The sequence below is a fragment of the Cololabis saira genome, chromosome 9, assembly GCF_033807715.1.
Source record: "Cololabis saira isolate AMF1-May2022 chromosome 9, fColSai1.1, whole genome shotgun sequence".
NCBI lineage: Eukaryota > Metazoa > Chordata > Actinopteri > Beloniformes > Belonidae > Cololabis > Cololabis saira.
Window position 1 is genome coordinate 37,363,810 of NC_084595.1, and position 22,286 is coordinate 37,386,095.

A 22,286-nucleotide genomic window follows, 5' to 3' on the forward strand; every position below is an offset into this window, starting at 1 on the left:
GCCGCTGACTGGCTGAGCGTCTGCTTGGGGGCGGAGAAAGAGGCTGGCGCCCTGTCGTCAATGGGCCATGTGAGCATGCGCAGTGAGGAGACTCAGCCCCCGTGGCTTTATGAAAGCAGCACATATCTAACCGTGGCCGTGGGCAGTGCATCTGGCAGCTGTTTCAAAACGCGTGTGTTGGTATATAACCGAGGGGAAGAAGGTCCCGGGCTCGAACAGGGTGTCATCTCTTCACTACCGTCCGTCGTTGCGTGTGAGCCGTCCGCCTCCGTCCCGCACCGACGACACGACTTGGGCGAGCGGCGCTAGCTGAGAGGGAAGCGGGCTCCGTCCTCTCCTCCATCGGGCAGGTGAGCGGCCAGCCTGCCTTTTGTAATCCCACTAGACAGTCTCCCCACACACACACGTGGGTATTTGTTAAAGCCGAGCATGTGCGGAGCTGCCCGTGGCCCCTGGTGCTCGGCCGGGGCCAGGAGCCCCTGGCTACGGCGGGATGTGGAGCCTCTCCTCCGGCCGAGGGAGCTCCTCCACCGGGCTGACCGAGCTGATGCTCCGGTCTGGCCGGGGAAACCAAGGCCTGATACTCAACTCAGCCTTCATCCCCCTACACTTGTTTTTGATCTTTCTAGGACATTTAAGCACAATAAATCTGGGGGAAATGCATTTCACGCCGTAACTGTTACTTATCTGTGTTATAAGGGCCTCATGTCTCAATGATTCTAGATAATGAGGGCTTTATTTTGACTCTAACACGCAAAATATAGTCTAGAGAAGCGAAGAATACACTAGTACAATAATACAGGACTGTCTCAGAAAATTAGAATATTTTATTATTTTAATATTGCTGATCATGGCTTACAGCTTAAGAAAACTCAAATATCCTATCTCAAATAGAATATTCTGGGAATCTTAAACTGTAAGCCATAATAAGCAATATTAAAATAATAAAAGGCTAGCAATATTTCAGTTGATTTGTAATTAATCCAGAGTGTATGACATTTTTATTTTTTTAATTGCATTACAGAAAATAAAGGACTTTATCACAATATTCACATTTTCTGAGACAGTCCTGTATATGTGAGTCATTTGAATTAACTTGACGTGAAGATGAAGAGCAACAACGAAATGTTTCCTTATGAGGATGATGATGATGATGCACATGTATGTTTGCAGTGTGTTCATAGCTGGAAATGTGGACGTAACATCTAAACGCCATGTCTGGTTGTGGAACCAGTTTTGCATGTCTCAAATAACTATAATATTTCCCCCCTAAAGGGCCAAAAGGGATGTTTCTCAGGTCTCAATCTCAAAAGCTCTCAATTTGCTCTTTGTATGTATTTCCAACACAAGTGCACCTGCAGAGGGATGAATAAAGCACCTGCATTGTGAAACCTTTGCTTTTTAAGCTTGTGGCCTTCATAGTCAGGGTCAAAGAATCAAAAATAAGTAATGAATTTAGAAGGCCACAATAGAGCTGTTGTCCGAATAATTACTTATTTATCTCCATATCAGTGGCCATTGTGGGATAAATTGGACATTTAGATGTCTAATGTAATTGTGTGTGTTATAAATGTTTTTTTCATAAAACATACTGGTAATCTGTTTAGTGATGATGGATTTTATGTCCTGTCCACAAGTGTCCTTCTATTCCACTAGTCCTCTCTTTCTCATTGACTTTGAGTCTTTTTCGGAGATGTAATAAAGATCTCTTTATCAGCACATCACACAGTGCCTCTCCTTTTCGTTTGCACGCAGCTGACAGATGCGTTTTGGCATCTTGGTATGTTGGAGAAAGATAAAAGATACATTCCACAAGTGCTTATTTTTAATACTCTAAATGATTATTCACAGGTAGCACACAGTCATTGCCTTATATGTATAATAAATGTATCATAAGCTTTGATATTCAGCAGAGTTACTTTTGATGCAAGGCAAGATTAGTTTTGTTGGAGTGCAAGAAATTTGACCCTGGTCTAAGTACTATTGTATGCAGAGTTTAATCGGCACTTGTGCAGGTGTGGCTTAAGGGCATGACTGGGAGAAGCTTGTCTGTGTTCATCGCTCTCTTGCGAACAAAATTCATTTAGCTTTATTTTAAATCAACATATTTCTAACCAAATTCTGTTTGCTTAGTCCATAAATTGATGTTTTTGCCCACACGATTTGGCCAGTACTCAGTCAGAAAGACTATGTTCGCACGACCTGGCCATGTGATAGGAGTGAGAACAGACGTATAAAAATTCATTTGACTTTTTGACTATTATGCATGCACTGACCCATCGGCCCTGACAAGCAAAGACAGCGTGGAAAAAATCAATCTTTGCCTCTTTGATCTTTTTACATGTAGCTGTCTGAACCTTTTCCATCTAGCGGTCATATAAATGTGATCGATTCCATTCTGAAGAGTCTCGCCTCACTCAAATCTTCCACCTCAATATCGTCTCACAAATATGACATATTCTGTTGTTGATGCAAATGGCACACGCTAAAAGGTGTGTGATGGAGGTACAGTATGTGATGTTTCACAGGGCTGCTGTGTTCCCGAGCCTGACTCTGATGCAAGGAAAATTAAGAGCTTTACCAACCAGAACTGTGTCAGGATGGATGGTGTGAATTGAGTCAAAGTAGTCATTCATGGAGATGGTATAGCATGGAATCAAAATCGGCTCCCTCACAGATTTCAAAGAAACCCAAGTGTTAATGTGATAAGTTGCCTGTCATTTCAACTCCGTGTTGAAGACCCAGCTCACAGCCCTGCATCCTGTTTTTGTTTAATGTTGGAAACAGAAGTCGTGTACTTCCGCCACTTAAACTCTTCTTTCAGGAATTTTTCCGCTGGTTTAGATTATTTTCCAGCCACGAAGGTCTTTGTTTACAGGAAAGGTTGTCATGAGGCTGTCCTAGCTGTCCGTCCTCCTCCGGACTGACTCTTAACTCCACTGTCCTGGAGAGAAAAAGGCGAGGGATTTCACCAGTTATGGTCCGTGTAGCATCGTTATTTGGCCATGCAACCACAGTTACAGTAGGTAAGGTTAGCAGGACACAACCAATTTTTTACCTACTGCAGCCAATTTCATGTCTATTTTTGCCTTACAAAGGGATTCACTGGAGAGTGACATCAAATACCACCATAAAAGAGATGTGGCCATCCTGCAGGTACAAAAAAAAAAAGAAAAACAAAGAGCCAGGTCTGGTTACCAGTAACTTAACTTTAAAAATGAGACACATGCTCAAAGCATCCCTAATCACATCATCCCTGCAGCACCCAACTTAAAGATCACGGGTGCAGCAACAAAGAAGAACAGTCAAGATGACTTGCATCACTTTGTGGGCAGTAATGGCTGGATTTGGGGCTGACCAGTCTCTACTGCTGCCTTTTGTTTCCAAGGCAGTGATGATGCCATGTCATGCGAATCAAAAGCCTTTATGACTGTTGATTTTATCAGTGGAAGGTTTTAGCCATTAAGATCATACGTGAACAGGTTTATTGGAGGGACTAATGTGGAGCATTTTAAAGGAGAACGTCACAGGCTGGGGACAAAGTGTTCTCGGTATTTTGATTACATCAAGATGCGTACTGCTCATTAGTCCTAAAAACACGGTTGATTGGGGTATTTTATCTGTGCTTGAAGACTAAAGGTCTGCTCCAAGTATGTAATAATTAAATTATGCCTTAAGATTTAATATTATGAAATTTAAAACAGAGATGCCATTAAATGGGACTTTTTTTCCTGAAACATTGTCAGGAAAGATTGTTCTTTTCAAATCTGATTGTGTGAAATCTTTGCCTTACCAGTGATCTTTAAGCTTTTTCTCTTCAATATGAAGAATTTAGTCTGGTTCCTCTGGATTTGATGTTGATCTCCAGATGATTATACCAACAGATTTGGGAGAAACTGCCTCTGGGTGGCATTGGATATGCAGGCATACAACCAGTCAGAGAAATTAAGCATCTGATGTAAGAGTGACAGCTTGATTAGGATCAATAAAAGTCATCAAAATGGTGTGCAGTGGAGTAGGAACATTTTGAATGGCTGCTGTTGGATTTGCTGTAAAAATCACATAAATCCCGCTCCATTGGTTTGGTATATTTGTACTGGTGGAAATGGCTATGAATGGCAGAGGTACCAAACCCATTTCATTAGACAAGATTACTATGAGGCCAGGTAAATTAAAACTCTTCTCTAGTCTGAGAATATGATGATCCACTCTCAAGTAAACCAGTTACTTAAGAAAAAGTAAACGCAATAATAGTCATCAACTATCAGATCGCAAGAAATCTCTTTAATTTTATTTATAAGTTCCTAAGACCCTGTGGCTCAAATGTCTACCCATTCAGTGTTAAGGTTTCACTTGGACCAATTATTCCAAGACCTGGGCATTTTCTGGGAACCTCAAAATGGTCCAATAAATTACATGCACTTTGAAGAAACTAAAAAAAATGAAATAAAAACCACTCACACTGAATTGGGCTAAACATATGTGTGTTGGTGTGACTGAGTTCATATGCTGGCATAGCTTTTGTACGGTCATAGTTTGTCAGCTTTACTGGACAGATAAGTCAGTGTGGTTACATGCACATCTAAATCCAGCTATTGGCAACAATCTGGCTCAGGATTAAACCCAAGTATACATGCACAAGAAGACGATTATTGAGTGAGGTACGTTCGAATCCGCAATGCTAGGTGGCGCCATACCAACGTTTCCGTCAGTGTTCTTCCGGTTCCTTCTTCTTCTTCTCCTACTGTGTTGATATTCTGGCTTTCGCAGAGTCGTCACTTCCGTAAGGGGGGTCACTACCTCGGCTGGGTTGCATATACTGTACATGCTGGAATAACTCGAGTTAGGACGCATTATCTGGCACTAAAAGCTCGATCTCAAGAGCTTCAGTTCGGCTCGTCTACAGCCCGGTTAAGGTGTATACTTGGCTTTTAAAAATTTTAATTTAAGGCATCAATTCGATTTTCTGTTAGTGCATGTAAACCTACGTGTACACATACCAGGAATTTGACTGGAACTTTTTGCTTCCATTGCATGAGAAGTAAATAGATGGCATACCGGTAGTAGGAAGAGAGGAAACTAAGTAGATGTTTTACATAAATGGAGTGAGATGGAAAATGAAAGTCTTCTCTACTCGTAATTGTATCTTCTACATAACACTGCTGTCCTCACAGCCATCATTTACTCCTAATCCTTTACAATCACTAAGCTTAGTCATTCTGACTCATGGATGTAGAGCAACCCTCACCTCACAGGTGACGAGTCCGGCTGGGGTGAACTGGGCAGCAGAAACGGGTTCCTGGCTCTGTTTCCTCCAGGCAGCATGTGACTAAGATTACAACGTAGAGCTGGATCATGCTATGCCTTCCATCTGTATTAAAGGTGTGTGTACATGTGGTGAACTGAAACATTTTGTTTCTGAATAATCTTTGATAATATAGCATTTACTTACTTACTCTGTTTTTAAGTTATTGTTTGATGGTTTTTTGTACGTTAACTGCAGAGTAAACTGGCAGCATCTGGTCATAGTGCGTTCCTGAGTGTCAGGTTGTGTTTGCCTGATGAAAAATGGAGATTCAATGATCAAAGGAAGCATAGCACTCCATATGATTCTTACATAACAGCGACGAGCAACTGAATTCAGCTGTGCCTGAACACGGTGCGAGTGAAGTGATGATTGTGATCTGTTGCTGATGCTTCTATGATGACTCCCAGGCTCAAATTAAACTTTCCCTGAATCATTCATTCATCACAGAAAGCACCTTTTGCCTATTTGGCTGTGTTCTTTTAGGTGACTGTCGGCAGCCAATCTCACACTTTTTTTTGAAAAATTGGACGTAACTTAGTGCGTAAATCTTACATCTACCCTGGTGTAATGTTTTACAATAAAAACATTTAATAGATTTTCTGGAAATGGAGAACACACAAGCCCCTAAATGATTCATTGACAGTTACAGCAAGCTACACTTCTGTGGTGCAAATTGGATTTCTTTTTTTTTTTTTTTAAGATTTGTTGCGTAATAGCTGCTAAACAACACCAAAAAAAGAATGGTATTTGGTTACTATTTTGACAATGAAGACCCATGAGAAGGTGTCAGGACTTTCATACAGTAAACGCTGCTGCATGTTATTGGGACTTGTGATATATAAACAAATACTTGAGTGTCTTTCTACTTTACAGCTAAAATGAAACCCTGACTTATTCGCCCACATGTTCCTCACTTGTCATTTTATTGTCTTTCATCAAAACACTCCTAACTTAGTATCTAAATGGGCATTTCAGTCAGTCAGGTTTCATTTGATTGTCATTGTGTAATTGACATTTAGTCTAAATGCATTGCATTTGGGAAAATACTGTAATGGACCATGATTTATTGCAATTTATTTTTAATGCAAAAAATGATGTTTTAACCACATGTACAAAATTGTTTATTTTGATATTTAATGGCAACGTAGTATTATCCTTCAAAAATCTGTCATGGTGCCAGAAGTAAGTGCTGCTCAAAGTGAAGAAGAAAATTACATAAAAAGGGGAGAGAAAAAAGGTGCCTCAGTTAAAGTGTGTTATGAAAATACTTGAACTGAGCAGCGGCTCTCATCATCCATGCTTAATCAAAATTTAATCAGCGGCCTGGCAGGTGATGAATGGATTGGTGGCAGCACACTAAAGATGATTAATTTCACCTCCTGCATCTCATTCTGGGGTCTTTCTGTTCCAATATCAGTATCAAAAGCCTTGATTTTGTCATTTTAAAAAGATAACATGGAAGGAAGGAGTGCAGCCACAGTATTGTTACCACCACTACTGAAAGAAAGGAAGAAATGGAAGAAAGATTGTTCCATAGATGGTGTTGGACTTGGGGAAATGGTTGTATTTGCAGTTAAACCCATTTTTGTACATGCCTGAACCAGTAGCCTTTTTAAATTCAAAGTTGAGTTGGACAAAAAAGTGCCTGAAATAAAACTGAAATCTGAACCAGTTGGCTCCCAGCCAGCTATAAACTGCAATGCATTACCTAATGTTACACTCAAAAGAAAAATCACAAAATCTTTAAATTTAAAAGGTTGTGACCTGTGAATGAAACTTATTATTATTACTTTTTTTTATTGCTAGGAAGTTTACTGGCTGTCCACATGAGTCATGTTTTCCTGGCGGCTCAGGAAATGCAGTCACCTCTGCTGTAAAGGTCCAGCAGCGTAGAGATGTTTATCCTCAGGTTTGTCTGTGACGAGTGTGGTCTAACCCAGTCGTGGTCCTCGTGTCGCTCCTTATCTTTTTTAGCCTTATTTGTTTTGTCAGTCCTCTCCCTTGTTACATCACTATTCTTCCTCTCAAGCAGAAAAACTCTTATATGATGTGGGCACGTTTCACTCAGAAACACCTACAATACCCTGATAACATTCAGCACAGCATATAACTTCACATAATGCTTTAGTGTGCAGCTATTAGCTTTAGATAACTTTTCCAGTCTCCCTCCAGTTCTTTCACTGTTTAATGTATTTCAGAGAAGTTTTAGCTTTCAATTTTGTCACATGGCTGTTGCACTGCAGCGCTGGCAACGTTAGATAAGAGCTGAGACATTGTGATTAAAAGTCCTCAGAGATTAACTAGTCCGTTTTAATTCATGATTACTTTATAGCAAATACATTTTGCTCATTACCATTAAGTTTACAAGTCCCTGAGTGTCCCATACACCAGCCTAATGTTACCCCTTCCTTCAAAGTATTTTTGTAAAGTATCTATTACCAAAGCCTTCATCAGTAGTGCAGTTAAGATTGAAAATATAAATGTGTAGATTTATTTGGATTACCCCTGTATTACTTTCCCACCTTCGTACTGGCAACTGTTGCACAGTAATTTCCCTCAGGATAAATAAGCCTTTTCCTTCTTTAAGAAAAAAATGCTGAATCATGCTTCTTTTCTTTTCTTTTTTTTTTTAAACAAATGTTGGGTTTTTTCCTGGAGCGGCACCTGAAATTACTTTCTTTGCATTGTAGGACTTTCCCTCTTTCACCATGATGTCCCCTATCTTCTCCTAAACAGTGGTGTGTCAAGAAGATCTCACTGATATCAGTAAAATAACACCCAACAAGGGTGTCAAAGTGAAAGTAGACAAAGAGGACAGTTTGCATGGTTGTGATGATGAGAATCAGATGTTAAGCCTTTTCTCACTCACATAAGACACATTTTTAACCCATTCACTTGAGCTTTTATTTAATGCACATATAATGATGAGGATTTAAATAAATAGACCAAAACAAGCAAGGAACATATATTTCCAATTTACGCTGGTGTACCTAATTTGGAAACTGTCTCAAATATGGTTGCAAAATACAAGTAAAGTGGTCACTGTTTGGGGCCCTCGATTGCGTGCCCAACAGGAAATGAAATGGAGACAATTTTTTTTTTTTTTTTTTTTTACCTTGTCTGCACACATATTAATGGTTGATACCATGCCGGTAAAAACCTAAGGCATATATATGTGCACTATTACTATATTTAGTACATATATATACACATACAAACCCAGTGATTTTTTTTTTTTTTTTTTTTTTTTTTTTTTTTTTCTTTCCTCGGGGGGGGGGGGGACATCCACTGCCGAAGCAGGAACACACAGAGGCACACGTCAAGCACTGGAAATCTGCAACAAAAACCACAAACGAAACACAAAACCAACACGGAAATGGAGACTATTAAATATGCTTTTGGCTTTATCCTATCTGCCAAGGCTTCTGGGAAACTGTGCATACACTTGATATTCAATTCAATTTTATTTATATCATCAAATCAAATCAAACTTTATTTATATAGCACTTTTCCTACAAATAATGAAACACAAAGTGCTTAACAGAAAAAAAAAAAAACAAGAAAAAACAAATAAACATAAAACTTATTAATGCCCCCCCCCCCCCCCCCCCCCCCCCCCCCTCCCCGCAGACAAAAGCACACTACAATTCACCTAAATTCCTAAATTACACACACAGACACGCACGCAGACACATGGTGTAGACATGGCTAGGCACAGAGGATCCAGGTGAGGAAACGGTAACAGGGAGCTGTCCACGCCAGGAGGTCTCATAGCCCGCAGCTACAAGGGGGGGGGCCCACAGAGACCATCCCGGTCCGGACGGAAAGAGGAGTCCACACCACAGCGGTGAAGCCATGGTGCAGAGCTCCACAACCATCCAGGCCAGAACGACCCCCAGGACGACCCCCTGCAGGCCAGAGTCACTCCCAGCATGGAGGCTTCCCATGAGGAAACACTGGAGATAAAAGCTACAAGAAAACAGGATAAAATACACTAAAGGAGTTTATAAAAAACATAAAACATACAAACATAAAATCCTAAAAGTATGTCTAGAAAGTAAGACATTAAAAACTAAAATAATAAAACAGTAAAATGTATAAAATAGACCATAAATAACAACTAAAATATTTAGATAAAACATTGAGATTAAACAAAAATAAAATACGATAAGAAAGGATAAACTAAATATAAAACAGAGCAGTAAGATTCAATAAAAATAAGGGTGAGCATAAGAAATGTAAAAGAGTTATATAGCGTCTAATACAACAAAAGTTGTCTCTAGATGCTTTCCAGAGACCCAGAACATGACCCCCGAGCAATTATTACATAAACAATGGCAGGTAAAAACTCCCATAGTGGGAGCAAAACCTTAAGCCAAACAGTGGCAAGGAAAACTCCCCTTTAGGAGGAAGAAACCTTGAGCAGGACCTGGTTCATAAGGGGGGACTCTCCTGCCGAGGGCCAGACTGGGGGTCGGGGACGTCAACAACACAGCAGGCAGGTGGAAGCAGCAACGGGATGACCAGGGGTGGGGACCGCAGGCCAGCACGCAGCTCCCAAAGCTCGGGCCCAATCGGCAAGTCCCAGGTTAGGTGCAGGGTCGGGGAAAGGTGAGAAGGGACAGGGCCAGATATAAGGTCATGACCAATATGGGACGTTGTGTCTTTACTATTGTTTGGATTTTGATTTTTCATTCAAGCCCACTTGATGTTCTGTACTAAGTTTCCAAGTTTCCAAGTTGTCCTAGTGCATGGCACCAGTGTCCTGTCGTCCATAGTGCCCTAATGGGTGGTAAAGGCCTGTTCAAGTTAGCTCACACCTCATAACTCCTGAGCCGCTGATGGAGACATCCGCCTCTGCTGTGAGAGAACCTGTCAACAATGCCTTCATAGGTGTGATATTTTTGATATATTAAATGCCTATGTAAGAAAACTGTGTTTTAGGAAAATTGAACATAATTGATTAATGACATTTTCTATCATCTTGAAGAAAAAAAAATTCCATCCACCCTAATCCGGGTCACAGGGATCTGCTGGAGCCCATCTCAGCTCTCTGTGGGTGAAAGGCTGATGGGAAAATAAATCAATACATTAAAAAGAAAATTGGATACATCTCTGGAAATAAGAGCTTTTCATGTTATCTGAAAGAGAATCAGCTTGAAGGTGACAAGTAAAAATGGTGCAGTTCCTTAACTCTGTGGGTCTAAGTATGTTGAACGTCACTGAATCATAACCTAGTTTTACAGTTTTAAGTGTGTCAGGACACATGCAGCCTTTAACCTTGTGTAAGTGCAGAACAGGCACTTCATCTGTGATAGCCTAGTTTAAATTAAAATCTAATATATTCATTTACTGTAAAAACCTCTTGTCTGCTTTGGCATCTCAGGGTGGCTGATTTAAAGCTGGTGCAAAGACAGAAATCTGTCTCTACAGTTACTATAAAAGTAAAAAAAATGTTGTCAAACTGGGACCAGCAGCAGGTGTCTGGCTCATATAAGCAACAAAAGTTGCCTTCAAAAGAAAAAAAAAACCCACTGGACTTAATGTAAAAAAAAAATGCCTGGGGTTGGGGGAGTTGGTATAACAAATATGTGTGGAACTTACAGTAATTGGAAAGAAGAAGCTGTTTTTCTGTTTGGACAAATCAGGAAAAGGGATTGGACGCTACATGCAAATGTTTCTCCAGAAGTCCTGAAAGAACACAGCACTTTTGTTTGCAACATCAAAAAGCATTTTAAAGAAATACTCGCCTGGCCTGATTTCCTAGTTAAAGTCTCTATGGAGAAATGCAAATAAAAAGTTCACGCTGGTCGAGCTGCTGCTGGCACACTCGTGGAGATGTGTCATATATGAGCCATGTGAGCTTTCTTGGTTTTGTAACTTGAACAGAACATGTTACAAAACCAAGAAAACTCACATGGCTTATATACGCTTTGGTTTTGTGGTTTTGTGAATCTGCATGTACGTTTGGGCACGTGGTTCTCGTAAGTTTTGTAATAGATGCCTTGTGAAAGCTTTGGCAGTCTGTCTGTGACAGATGTATGTATTGATTGGTTCTGCCCGCTATCAGCTGGTGTGAGTTTGGGATCTTCCTGAAATTGGTTCAGTGTTTGCTGGGACATTTTGTACAGAAATAAAACAAACAGTTGTTGTTTAAGCGAAGCCTGCTGGATGGGTTTCCAACCTCAAACCTTAACGAGTGATTACATGGTTTATTTATTTAGCTTTGAAGCTTTTTTCTTACTCTTGATGGCTTAAAGCCAAATGCCACAGTATGCCCTTAAGCTCCTAAAAAATCACACGTTTGGTATTTGTATTGAGAGTATTGATGTATTTTAGTTCAGGCCAGATAACTAGCAATAAAATAATTTCAGATGAATAAATTGCAATCAGTATTAAAAAGTCGTAAACCATAATTCTATATTCACTTTATGATGGAACCTAAGACTGCTCAGTAATGCAGAAACTCAATCATAATCATTTTGGAAAGTATTGATATACATATATATATATATATATATATATATATATATATATATATATAATTTATATCGGTAAATTGAAGACTAAGTTGTATTTAATTCTTCTCATCAGACTGCTTGAAAGCAAAGTGTGGACCATCTTGGTTCAAGATGAACTAAAAAGGAAGTGAGCGTTGGATTTGGTCTGTAATTCCTTTTAAAGGATTTGAATAGTCAAGACATTTGTTACTGTGGCAATGATCAAAGAACTCAAATTTGTGTAAGAAAATGAAAACAAAGATTTCTTTTGTTTCTGCTTTAACTACTAATAAAGACTTTTGTTCTAGATGTTCATTCCCAGCGATTGTTTCCACATGTGTAGCTGAAATCAGTCAAGAATAATTGTAATAATTCATTAGTCAAGTCAGTTTAGCTGAGTTCCAGCTTTAAAAAGATGAAGTTGCATGACTTAGTTTTTTTCCAGTCATGGCTGTGTAAGAGGATTATGATCTCCTTTAACATCTGATATTTAATGAAACACACTGTAATTGTTAGATATCTTTTTCTGAATTTGTCAGTATCTTATTTGAAATCCTCCTAGAAGTTGTCCAGTTGAGACGAGGGTGAGAGAATTTGGGTTTTCTCTCGCACATATTTGAAGTATTTTTGTCCCATATTTTTGGTGTGAATCATCGTGCAGTTTTATTCCTCCTGTACTCAGACAAGTGGTGTCACAGTGGAGTAATCGTCATGCACCTCTACCCCACTGGCACGAAGCTGACCAGTGTAAACATGACCTTGGTGCTGCTTTACATTCTCTACCCTCCGTGGTGAAATAGAAACCCCTCACGTGTACGCCATCATTAAACATTTCCCCTCCTGCCCCAGTTTCACATGATGTCTACATATATTATACACATATTGCTTTATTTATGTCTGTCAGGTAAGTTGTCTTTTTTTTTTCTTGGTCTAATGGTTTCACAAAAGTTGAACTTTGCCATGTTTATTTGCGTGTTAAATTAAAGTTTTTCAAGGTAATACATGATTATAATCCCTCCTTTTTAATGTGGAAAAAAATGCTCTGAAACATCTTTCAATTCTAAAGTTTTAAATTGCAAAACCTGGCAGAAAAAAAATGGTCCCAAGTGCATCGTAAAATTAAGTAAACACACATCATATGAACAACATAAAAATGACAACAAAATACATTATATGTTCCTTTGTCTAAAACCCAAAATGCATAAAGCGTGTATATCACTGCTGCTTAGTAGCCAGGTGCTGCTAATCAAATGCATTTGATTAACTGATAGTCATCAGGTGTGATTTAATTCAATGTCAAGGAGGAAAGACATCAGCAACGATCTTAGAAAGGCAATGTTCTCTGTCGATCAATCTGCCATCCTCAAACTAAATGAACTCCAACACTTCAATCTGAAAGACTATTGAGCAGTGCAAAGCCGATCAGACTATGTCCAATGTTATCTGATGTAAACATTCCAGCAAGTCCATCCCATAAGTCAGAACATCCAATGCTCAGAGAAATTGAAGTCTCAGACTGTACACACAGTAAAAGTAGTAAAATACTGCACAGATATGGCTTTTCTGTAAGGGTTGCTAAGATAGACCTCTTCTCCATAAAAGCAACCCAGCAGAAAAGCTTAAGTTTTCCAAGTTGCACCTGAGCAAACAAAAAGACTTCTGGAGTAATGTCTGTTGGCCATATGAGTACAAGGCAGAGATGTTTAGCCAAAATGCACCCCCCCACATTTGAAGAAAACCAAACGCGGCATTTCAAGATAAACACCTAATGTCACATGTCAAGCACAACGGTGGAGGGGCGATGATTTGGTTTTACAGTCGCCTGTTTATTAGTCATTGAGTCAACCATGAACTCCAATGTACCAAAGTACCCAAGAGGCAAATGAGAGTCCGGCTGCCTGACAGCTGAAGCTTTGCCTAAATCAGCATATCTACAACGAAAAGAAAAGAATCAAGTTCTTGCAATACTCCAGGCAAAGGCCTGAACTCAGCCCAATCGAAACGCTGCAGGGATATCTCAAGCATGCTTTGCATAACCAAATATCTCCAAACCTTAATAACACGAAGCCGAGACATCAACTACTTTGGGTACCATGTCTTTATTTCCAATTTTAATTATCATTATTAGGCCTGTGTTGAAAAAATCGATGTCCCAATTCTAAATCGATTGTCATATTAATTCCTAAAAATCGATTCATATGTCTAAAGATCTATTTATTTATTTATTTATTTATTTATTTATTTTTTATTTATTTTTTTTTGGGGGGGGGGGGTATTTATGGATTTCTTTTTTTTTTTTTTTTTTTCATCATTACATTACAACTTTTGGTTATTTTTTTGTTTATCCCCAAAAAAGGAGAATAACTGGTGCCATATTTTTGCCTTTAAATATGTTTAAAGGTATGAAAACATTAAAGTAGTTCTATCAGCATTCTGGGAGCTGATTGGTCCTTATAGCATAGTTTGGTGCCAATACTTGCTGTTTAATCTCAATATAATACTAGTAGTAATATTTTGCATAACTACAGTCATATAATTCATGCAACAGCTCAAAAAAGTTTTAATAACACTAACCCAAATCAATATCGGAATCGGATCGAATCAAATCTTGATAATCGATTCGGAATCGAATCGATTCCTGACATTTGAATCGATCCCCAGCCCTAATCATTATGACTTTCTTTACAAATGTTTCTAAATTGTTTGAATATTTTACTGATGCTTTAAAACATATTTCAGAATGGTGCACTTGCGCCGTGTTACCATACATGTTTATATGCGAGTCAACCACAAGTCTGTTCATTATCTCTGGAAACCCCCCAGTGTGTCCAGTGTGTGTGCCACACTAGTCTTACCTAGGCCGACCTATCGGTCAGTTATTAAACAGCTGACATTAATCAGCAACTATTCCTAAGTTAATGGTTTCAAGTCCCCTTTTTTTAACAAGAATGTTAAGAATGCAACCATTGAGGAACTGCCTGTCGACACATGATGGTTCTTTTTCTTCTTCCTTCATTTCTGTTGACAGAAATAAATAAATACCGTAAATGAGTAATGTGAATGAATAATGAAAATTGTTGGTGCTTGAATGGATATACTGGATTTCATAACAATGTACATTACTGTAGTGCAGCTGCATGTGTTGTACAGTAGAGCCGAGGCTTTTAACTCCTGAGTTCCACCTGGATGGGATGGAGCTGAAGCACACACCAGTGTGCACGACTACCACAGTGGCTTTTATGAGATAAAACAAGTAAAGACAGCTGGTTTATTTTCCTCTCTTGGAATCTCCCACCGCACGGCTCAAGCCTGCATCCACAGGCTGGGTTGCCATGGTCACAGATCCAGGTTAATACTTGCAATCAGCTTGTGTATTCTGGGATGAATTAAAATAACCACTTCTTCACTTTCTTCCTCTTGGTCTCACTCACTCACTTCCTTCCTGCTCTGTTTTTCCTTATTTTATCCTTACGTGGTTTATAAACCCAATTTCTATGTTTCTTTTTTCTTTTATACATTTTCTTTTACATAACATGGCAAGTCATGTTTATGAAACTGCAGATTTCTGTTGCATAATATGTTTCCATTCTCTCTTCTCTCGCTCTAGTTCCCCATATATCCCTTGTTTTTTGGTATTGTGTGTGTGTGTGTGTGTGTGCGTGTGCATGTGTGCATACGTGTGTATGGATCCCCAGTCTACACCAGCAGACAGCAAACACAGATGAGTCGAGCTGAGTGTTTTTGTCTCTTGGGCGACGGTGGAGCTGGGTATTTCAGGATTTCATGCTACACTAGCATGACTCTTCTGGTGTTAGCACACGCCTCATCAGACCTTAAGTCACCCAGAGGCTGCTGGGATACGTTCTTGCAGACCCCACATCTCACAGCTAATGCACAGTGTTGAGAGCACCACAGTCCAGGCAGCACCTAGGTTAGCCATTTGCACTGTTTTCATTGGTTTTTGCAGTCTTTCATTTAGAGCAGGCATTCATTGGCTGTTTTTAATTGTTTTAGTTGTCTAAGCATTTTTGGTGAAATTGTCAACAATGACTGATGTCACCCAAAGAGGTCATAGCTACTATCTATGGAGGCCGCCGTTGTTCAGCTTTATATGTTTAAGACTTTCTAATGAGGAATCTGGCATTGAGGAGCAACCAGTCGGGCAGAGATTGGAAGTTGTTTCTGAATGGTCGGTCTTTTCAAGGCCATTATTAGTGTCAGTCATACAATCTTTTACTGCGCTCTTGTACAAATCCTGCTGTTTTTTAACTTGTCATTTTTTTTAAATATGTAAAGCACTTTGTGTTACATTTTTATGTGTGAAAAGTGCTTTAGAAATAAAGATGTTTGTTATTATTATTATTTTTCTAGTTTGTATCATATGTCGTAACATAACACTTGTCAGATTTTAGTATTTGGAAAGTATATTGGGAATAAAACTAGTCACGTGACAAAGGAATGTATATATTCTGGGCATTTCATTGACATTTTGAAGGTTATGATCATAAAACAACTTGCAATAAACATAAATGACTCTTCTTTCTATTTATATAATTGGAAATATAGAAATTATGTGGTATTGAAGTGAACAATAGTCCTTTTGGGCATTAATGAAACATACGTCCTTAATGCCCAAAGGAAAATTATGTTGTTGAAGTCTAAATAATTGATGAAACCATATGCCAATTCAGGTAAATATGAAGTGCAGCAGTGAGAGAGGGGTGGTTAAAAGGTCCAGACATGACCGTGAATACTTGGCTGATAACGGTACGTTCAGCATCAGTGGGTAACGCAGATGAACTCTCTTGATAGACAGAAGGAATGAAAACATTCGGTCAGCTGTTCACGATCACTTCAGTCCCTCCTCCTGTGCCGTTACCGCTCTTATCTGCAGTCTGTCTGTAGTTGAAACTTCTTCTTTTTGTTTTTTCTTTCTTTCTTGCTGTGGTACTTCATCCTCCACATCTACTCAACTCTTCTGGATTTCACTTCTTATTCGAAACATTACTTGGACTTTGAAAAGGCCAATCACCTTTCTCCCACATGTGAACAACTTTCTCATCGTCATGGTTACTTTGTGCCAGAATTACAAGCAGCACAGCATCCGAGCCAGCGTAGAAAGATGTTTATATCTGTGTTTTTTAATTGTTAGAGAAGCTCAGTAGAAAATCACAATAAAAGGAACAGAATATATATTCTAATAAATCATTAAATTGCATAAATGAATTTAAATGAATCAATCCATTAGTTTAGAATAAAGATGTCAGCTTCTTGATCTCCAGTCTTTTCTTCAAGTCTTATTAAAGGCTCTTCTTGCGTGGAGGTGGACGGACTGTGGTGCAGGTTTCTCTTGTTGTCTTCCTTAAACAACATTTTACCAGATAATCTGAATCCTAATCAGCACACTAGTCACACTGATACAGTTTGTTTGTGATTAAATGCTATCTGTAAAATTAACTGATGTCTCACCTCCCTCCTCCTTATCCTTGACCCCTCTGTGTTGCTCCTCTGCTGCTCCTCCTCTCCTCTCTCCTCTTTGCTCTCGCCCTCTCTTCTTCTACCACCTCCTCCTTTCCTTTTTCTTGCTCCTTCCACACAGATGCTCCCAGCCGCCCAGCTTGACAGGAGTGATGGGGTGTGTCAACTAGGTATTACATCTATCCCAACATCTTACACTGCAAGCGAGGGATGGTGGCTGGGGAGGGTGTGGTGAGGGTGGGGGTGGGTGTGCTATGAATTTAGAAAAAGGAGTAAAGACATTTAAATTTTGACTGTCTTTCATACTTGATAGGAAAGCTGACATGAAAAGAGTTGACGGATGCAGATATCAGAAGGTCAACATGACCCCGTTTCTACTTTTTTTTCTGCAGTTTTGTTGTTAAAATTGCATTTATTACTTTTCACACAATATGGCATGAAGATAATTCTGCATTATTAGCTGCACATATGTTGTGCAGTCTTTTTAAGTGCCGTCAATCTGTTGCTTAGTGTTATCTTTTAGTTAAACCTTGAGCTACTGACTAACAAAACAGATGTTCCTTCTGTAACTTCTGCTTCGACTAATGTTTGATCAGATTGAACAGTGATATAAGTTAATTGTTTTTGGCAGGCAGAGTAGCTTTAAAAAAAAAAAAGTGTTGCAACATTCAGTATCCTGATGATCCAGTGTTTTTAATGTATTATGAAGTTTGAGTCAGTGGGATATTCTTCATATACTTGTTCATGCAACTGGCTTATTACTGAGAAGATGCAGTTATAAACTATCAAGTATTTCTTTTGAAGATGCCAGAACAAATATTATTCATTTTTGTGCATGTATGGTGTTTGTCATCTTGAAAATGTAATCTTTTAACACAGTTCTTCCTCATAAAACACATCATAATACACATTTATTCTCAGACGTTATTAATCATCTAAAGGGAAAGTACTTCTTAATTACTTTGGGTTCATAGCGGAGCCGATGCAGAAACATTTGACCTACTTGCAGTGGAGTTGTGCAAGTTAATAATATCAGAAACAACTGGCATCCTTGAGATGTTTGTTTTCTCTTTTTTGAGTACATTTAACAAAAGGCGCATACCATTTAATAAGTTATGCAGCCTTGAGCTGAAGAAATGTTGCTCAAGGCCTTGTGCAACACAAACAGAAGTTGGCATGAGAACAAGAATTGGACTCATCCGCTTCATGCCTGATAGAACAAACTGTCATTCCCTTTTCCCGCTCTGGAGCTTTCACACCGTCTCTCCACTTCCACGACTCTCTTTCTTCCCTCTGTTCATCCACACCTTGTTTTCCCAACCTCTTGCATACTCCTCTGTCTACACCTTCTTCTCTTTTTGTGTCTATCAGACAATGACCTGTTGCTGTCAGTCACTAACACCCCAACTCAGTAAAATGCTTCCTCAGATAATCATTTAATAGTTTGATAACTTGATTTATGCTGTACCTATTTTTTTTAATCGATTCCTCGGTAGAGTCTAATTAATTTATTTTATGTATCTATAGAATTTCAGAAAGTAATGACAACATACTACTTCTACTAATGTTGTCATTTTGCAGACGCTTTTATCCAAAGCGACTTACATCTGAGAGAACAACACAAGCAATAAATTACATAAGAAATACCACTATAATGGCTTTAATGCCAAAGAAATAACTGTTTTTGTTTGTTTTTTCTCCAACCTGGTGGTTTAAAGTAATCCACATAGACTCGCTCACCATTTTTATCTTTAAAGCCAAAAAAAAAAATGTCTAGTTGCCAGGTCTGAAAGTTTTTCAACTTTGATCAGCCAACTGCTTTGTAAAGTTCTCCCATTCTTCAAAGTTATTTTATTATTTGTTGGACAAAAAAGAGAGAGGCTGCAGCTGCCAAAAGGAGAACTGAAAGGCTGTGGTGTGAAACAGGAAAAAGGAACAGGACTAGCTATTAATACCACCATGACATGCATACGGACTTCTTTTTTTTTTTTTACCTGATAGGAAGAAAAAAAATGTCCAACTATTGCTTTCCCACAAGATGACTTGGTAGCCTGCCAGCCTCTGGTGTTTTCAGACCTTCAACCTTAAATTAAGATATTAAGAGATTTTACACAAATCCACATATTAATATCTGTATATCTTTGTTGTTTTTCTTTTTCTTTATTATAAAGCAGACGAGGCACTCCTGGATAATGTCATTGAACTGACAGATTCATCCACGCCGTTCATACCGGAGAGAGATACAGGAAGGGTCGAAGAAGAAGACGACATTAAAGACTCAAGGATGGGCGTGGGGAAGAACACTACCTCCAAATCGATGGACAGCAGCAGTGAGGGCGGAAAATATGACGAAGAGGGCAAGCATGGCGCAGATTTCTACCCTATTCCGGTACGTTGCTTTGTTTTGGTGCCATCTTTCACATTGGAAGAAGGTTGTCACAGAGATGAAACCACCCCACAGCAAACCCGCCTGCAAACCCAATAACAGAAAACCTTTTGATTATTGCGCCCACTCCTTTTCTTCATCTTTCATAGTTGCACTCAACCTGAATTTCGCAGCTCATCAACAGTTATCTTTATGGTCTCTCAGCATTGATCCAGTTCCTTTGTTTGTTTACCAGGATGCTGCTTCCTGTCTGTCAACAGCCAAACTGATAACAGAAGTCATTTATTTCATAAAACACACAATTCAACAGTGCATTTTTGAATGTATAAATCTATATTTTTTCAAGTAAAGTCAGAAGCCTTGACTTACATTGATGCAAGACGTATTGATGCGTTTATAATCACCATGCCATTTTTTAAAATTCCTACTGTTGCTGTTGCTATATGATTAACATAATTTTGATTGTTTTGATGTTTTGTTTCGGTGTCACTCAGAGCAGCCGTGGGTCCTTAAAAAGTCTTAAATTCCATTTTCTTAAAATAAGGCCTTTAAATGTCTTAATTTGTCTGAAATCTCAATCCAAGGGTTTTACATTTTGAAACCCAATATAAGGAATTTATCCAGTCATCATTAAAAAGTTTCCTTACACTTTGAAAAGGAAAAGTTTATTAAATAGTTTTGAGGAGAAATACATTTGTTTACCAGTTACAGGACACGTGCCTGCTTAACGCCTCAGTTAGTGTTGCCAGATTGGGTGGGTTTCAGCCCAATTGGGCTTCATTTGACTTTGGGCTGAAAAATATAGGACTGGGTGGGTTGATCAAATTTGGGCTGCTTTTCCTGGTTTTTACTAAATATTTAGGAAAAATTATTAACAAAAAAGTTTCCATTGTGGCAGAGAAAAGTAGAAACTTACTGATATTATATTTGCTTTAATCTCCTCAATTTAATTGTATTCTTTGTTTGGAGCCTGAACTATTTTTTGGGTTCATTAGCTTATGACTTGAAATGTATTATTTAATCATTTATGGTTTTGACATAGAGAATGCATGATCTGGGCTGGTTTTTCATCATTTCGGTGGGTTTTACATCGCGTTTGGGCTGGAACCTGTCAGCCAGATCTGGCAACCTTGACCTCAGCGCTGGATTTCTTAATGACTGTCTTTTTGGTCTTTAAATTTTGTTTTAAAAATGGTATTAAAAAGTCTTACATTTAACTTGGTCAAACCTGTAGACACCCTGGTCATTGCTCTCCACTGCATCATTTTCAGCTGCAGCAGATTTTTTTTGGCAACAAAAAAGTTAAAACGCCTTCCCTGAACAATTTGGCACTCTGGTGGAATTTGCAACCAGCTGATTTAACGGTTGGTTATTTAGTGGCTTAAGAGTCTTAAGAAAATCCCAGGGAGCTGGTGGGGATCCAAACAAACCTAAGACGCCAATGAGTGTCTGCTTTCCAGAAACGTACGACTACATGAATATGGCTTTATGAATGAAGCTTGAAGAGGATTTCCCTTAGAAACTTGCAGCAGATTAGCGCTCGCCATTTGCATAAACAATCAGTTTCTCCTGTCAGATTTCCTGGTGTTCGCTTTTACCACAAAAACAAGACTTTCCTTTTCCATTTTTTTTTTTTTTTTTTTAATTTTCTAACTTACTTTGCTTTCCCTCTCTTGCACTCTGTGTTTTACAGTTTGGGATTGTCACGTTGGACTTAGTAGAATATGTTGGCACGTGCAGATAATTTCCACAATTGTAATTATAGGGCTGTTATTCATAGACTTGGCTGTAAAAAGGACCTGTCCCTCCAGGTAATAAAATATCAACAGAATTGTCTCAGTTGATGATTGCATTTATTGTCCTACTTGGAATCCTTCAGAAAAACGTCATCCTCAAGTCTAGTCTTGTTGTCTTCCTGAAGGGTTTTCTTCTGTTCTGTTTTCTTCTGTTGTGCCGACTGAAAGAAGGACACGTTGTTGGCATGTTTAAGAAAAGCACACATCCACACAAAACTCGTACACTCAGGAAGAAATGTGCTTGTTTGGTAAGCTTACATACTGCAGGGAGGACATGTTCACGTCCAGGATGCTAAATTTGATTACTTACATTTCAATTTTATTTGTTTTTTCCTTTCTTTGACCCCAGACAGCGTGTCGGTTTAGCACACAGACTTTGATGATCCATGTCTTCTTTTCACCTGGTTTCAGCAGCTGGCCAACAATATAGCCGTCATCGTTATGCTACCTTATGGTTTGCATTGTTTTGGTAAACTGTAGTCAAGGCAACCCTGGATATAAGGTATATAACATGAAAATGCTAACCTGAATTAGGGCTGGGCGATATGGACCAAAAGTCATATCTCGATATTTTCTAGCTGAATGGGGATACTCGATATATATCGATATTTTTTCTGTGACATAATTGGGGTTTCCCCCAAAGCATTATAGCGTAGCATCTCTGTTAGCTTCATTTTTTTCTGAGGCAAACCCTTAAAAAAACAGTCAGTTTTAATACAAAGCCTCGTGCCAAATGTCACACAGGTTCCTTTATTAACAGAGGTCTGCACAATATCAAAATGTATAAAACAAATGAAATAAAAATAAACTGCCTGCAT

General features: G+C 38.8%; 1 protein-coding gene across 4 annotated transcripts in view; it reads left to right on the top strand.

The window, feature by feature from the left end:
* The first annotated feature begins 97 nt into the window (after positions 1-97).
* The window catches only part of slc23a2 (solute carrier family 23 member 2), a 49,114-nt gene continuing 26,925 nt past the window's right edge, over positions 98-22,286 (top strand). The window contains exons 1-3 of one of the 4 annotated variants that reach the window (XM_061729455.1): positions 98-350; positions 17,408-17,456; positions 19,458-19,675. In XM_061729455.1, coding sequence (XP_061585439.1) covers positions 17,408-17,456; positions 19,458-19,675 — 267 coding nt within the window. In that variant the 5' untranslated portion in view covers positions 98-350. The remainder of the gene's footprint in view (positions 351-17,407; positions 17,457-19,457; positions 19,676-22,286) is intronic. The other 3 variants (XM_061729456.1, XM_061729457.1, XM_061729458.1) reach the window with 3 other exon arrangements.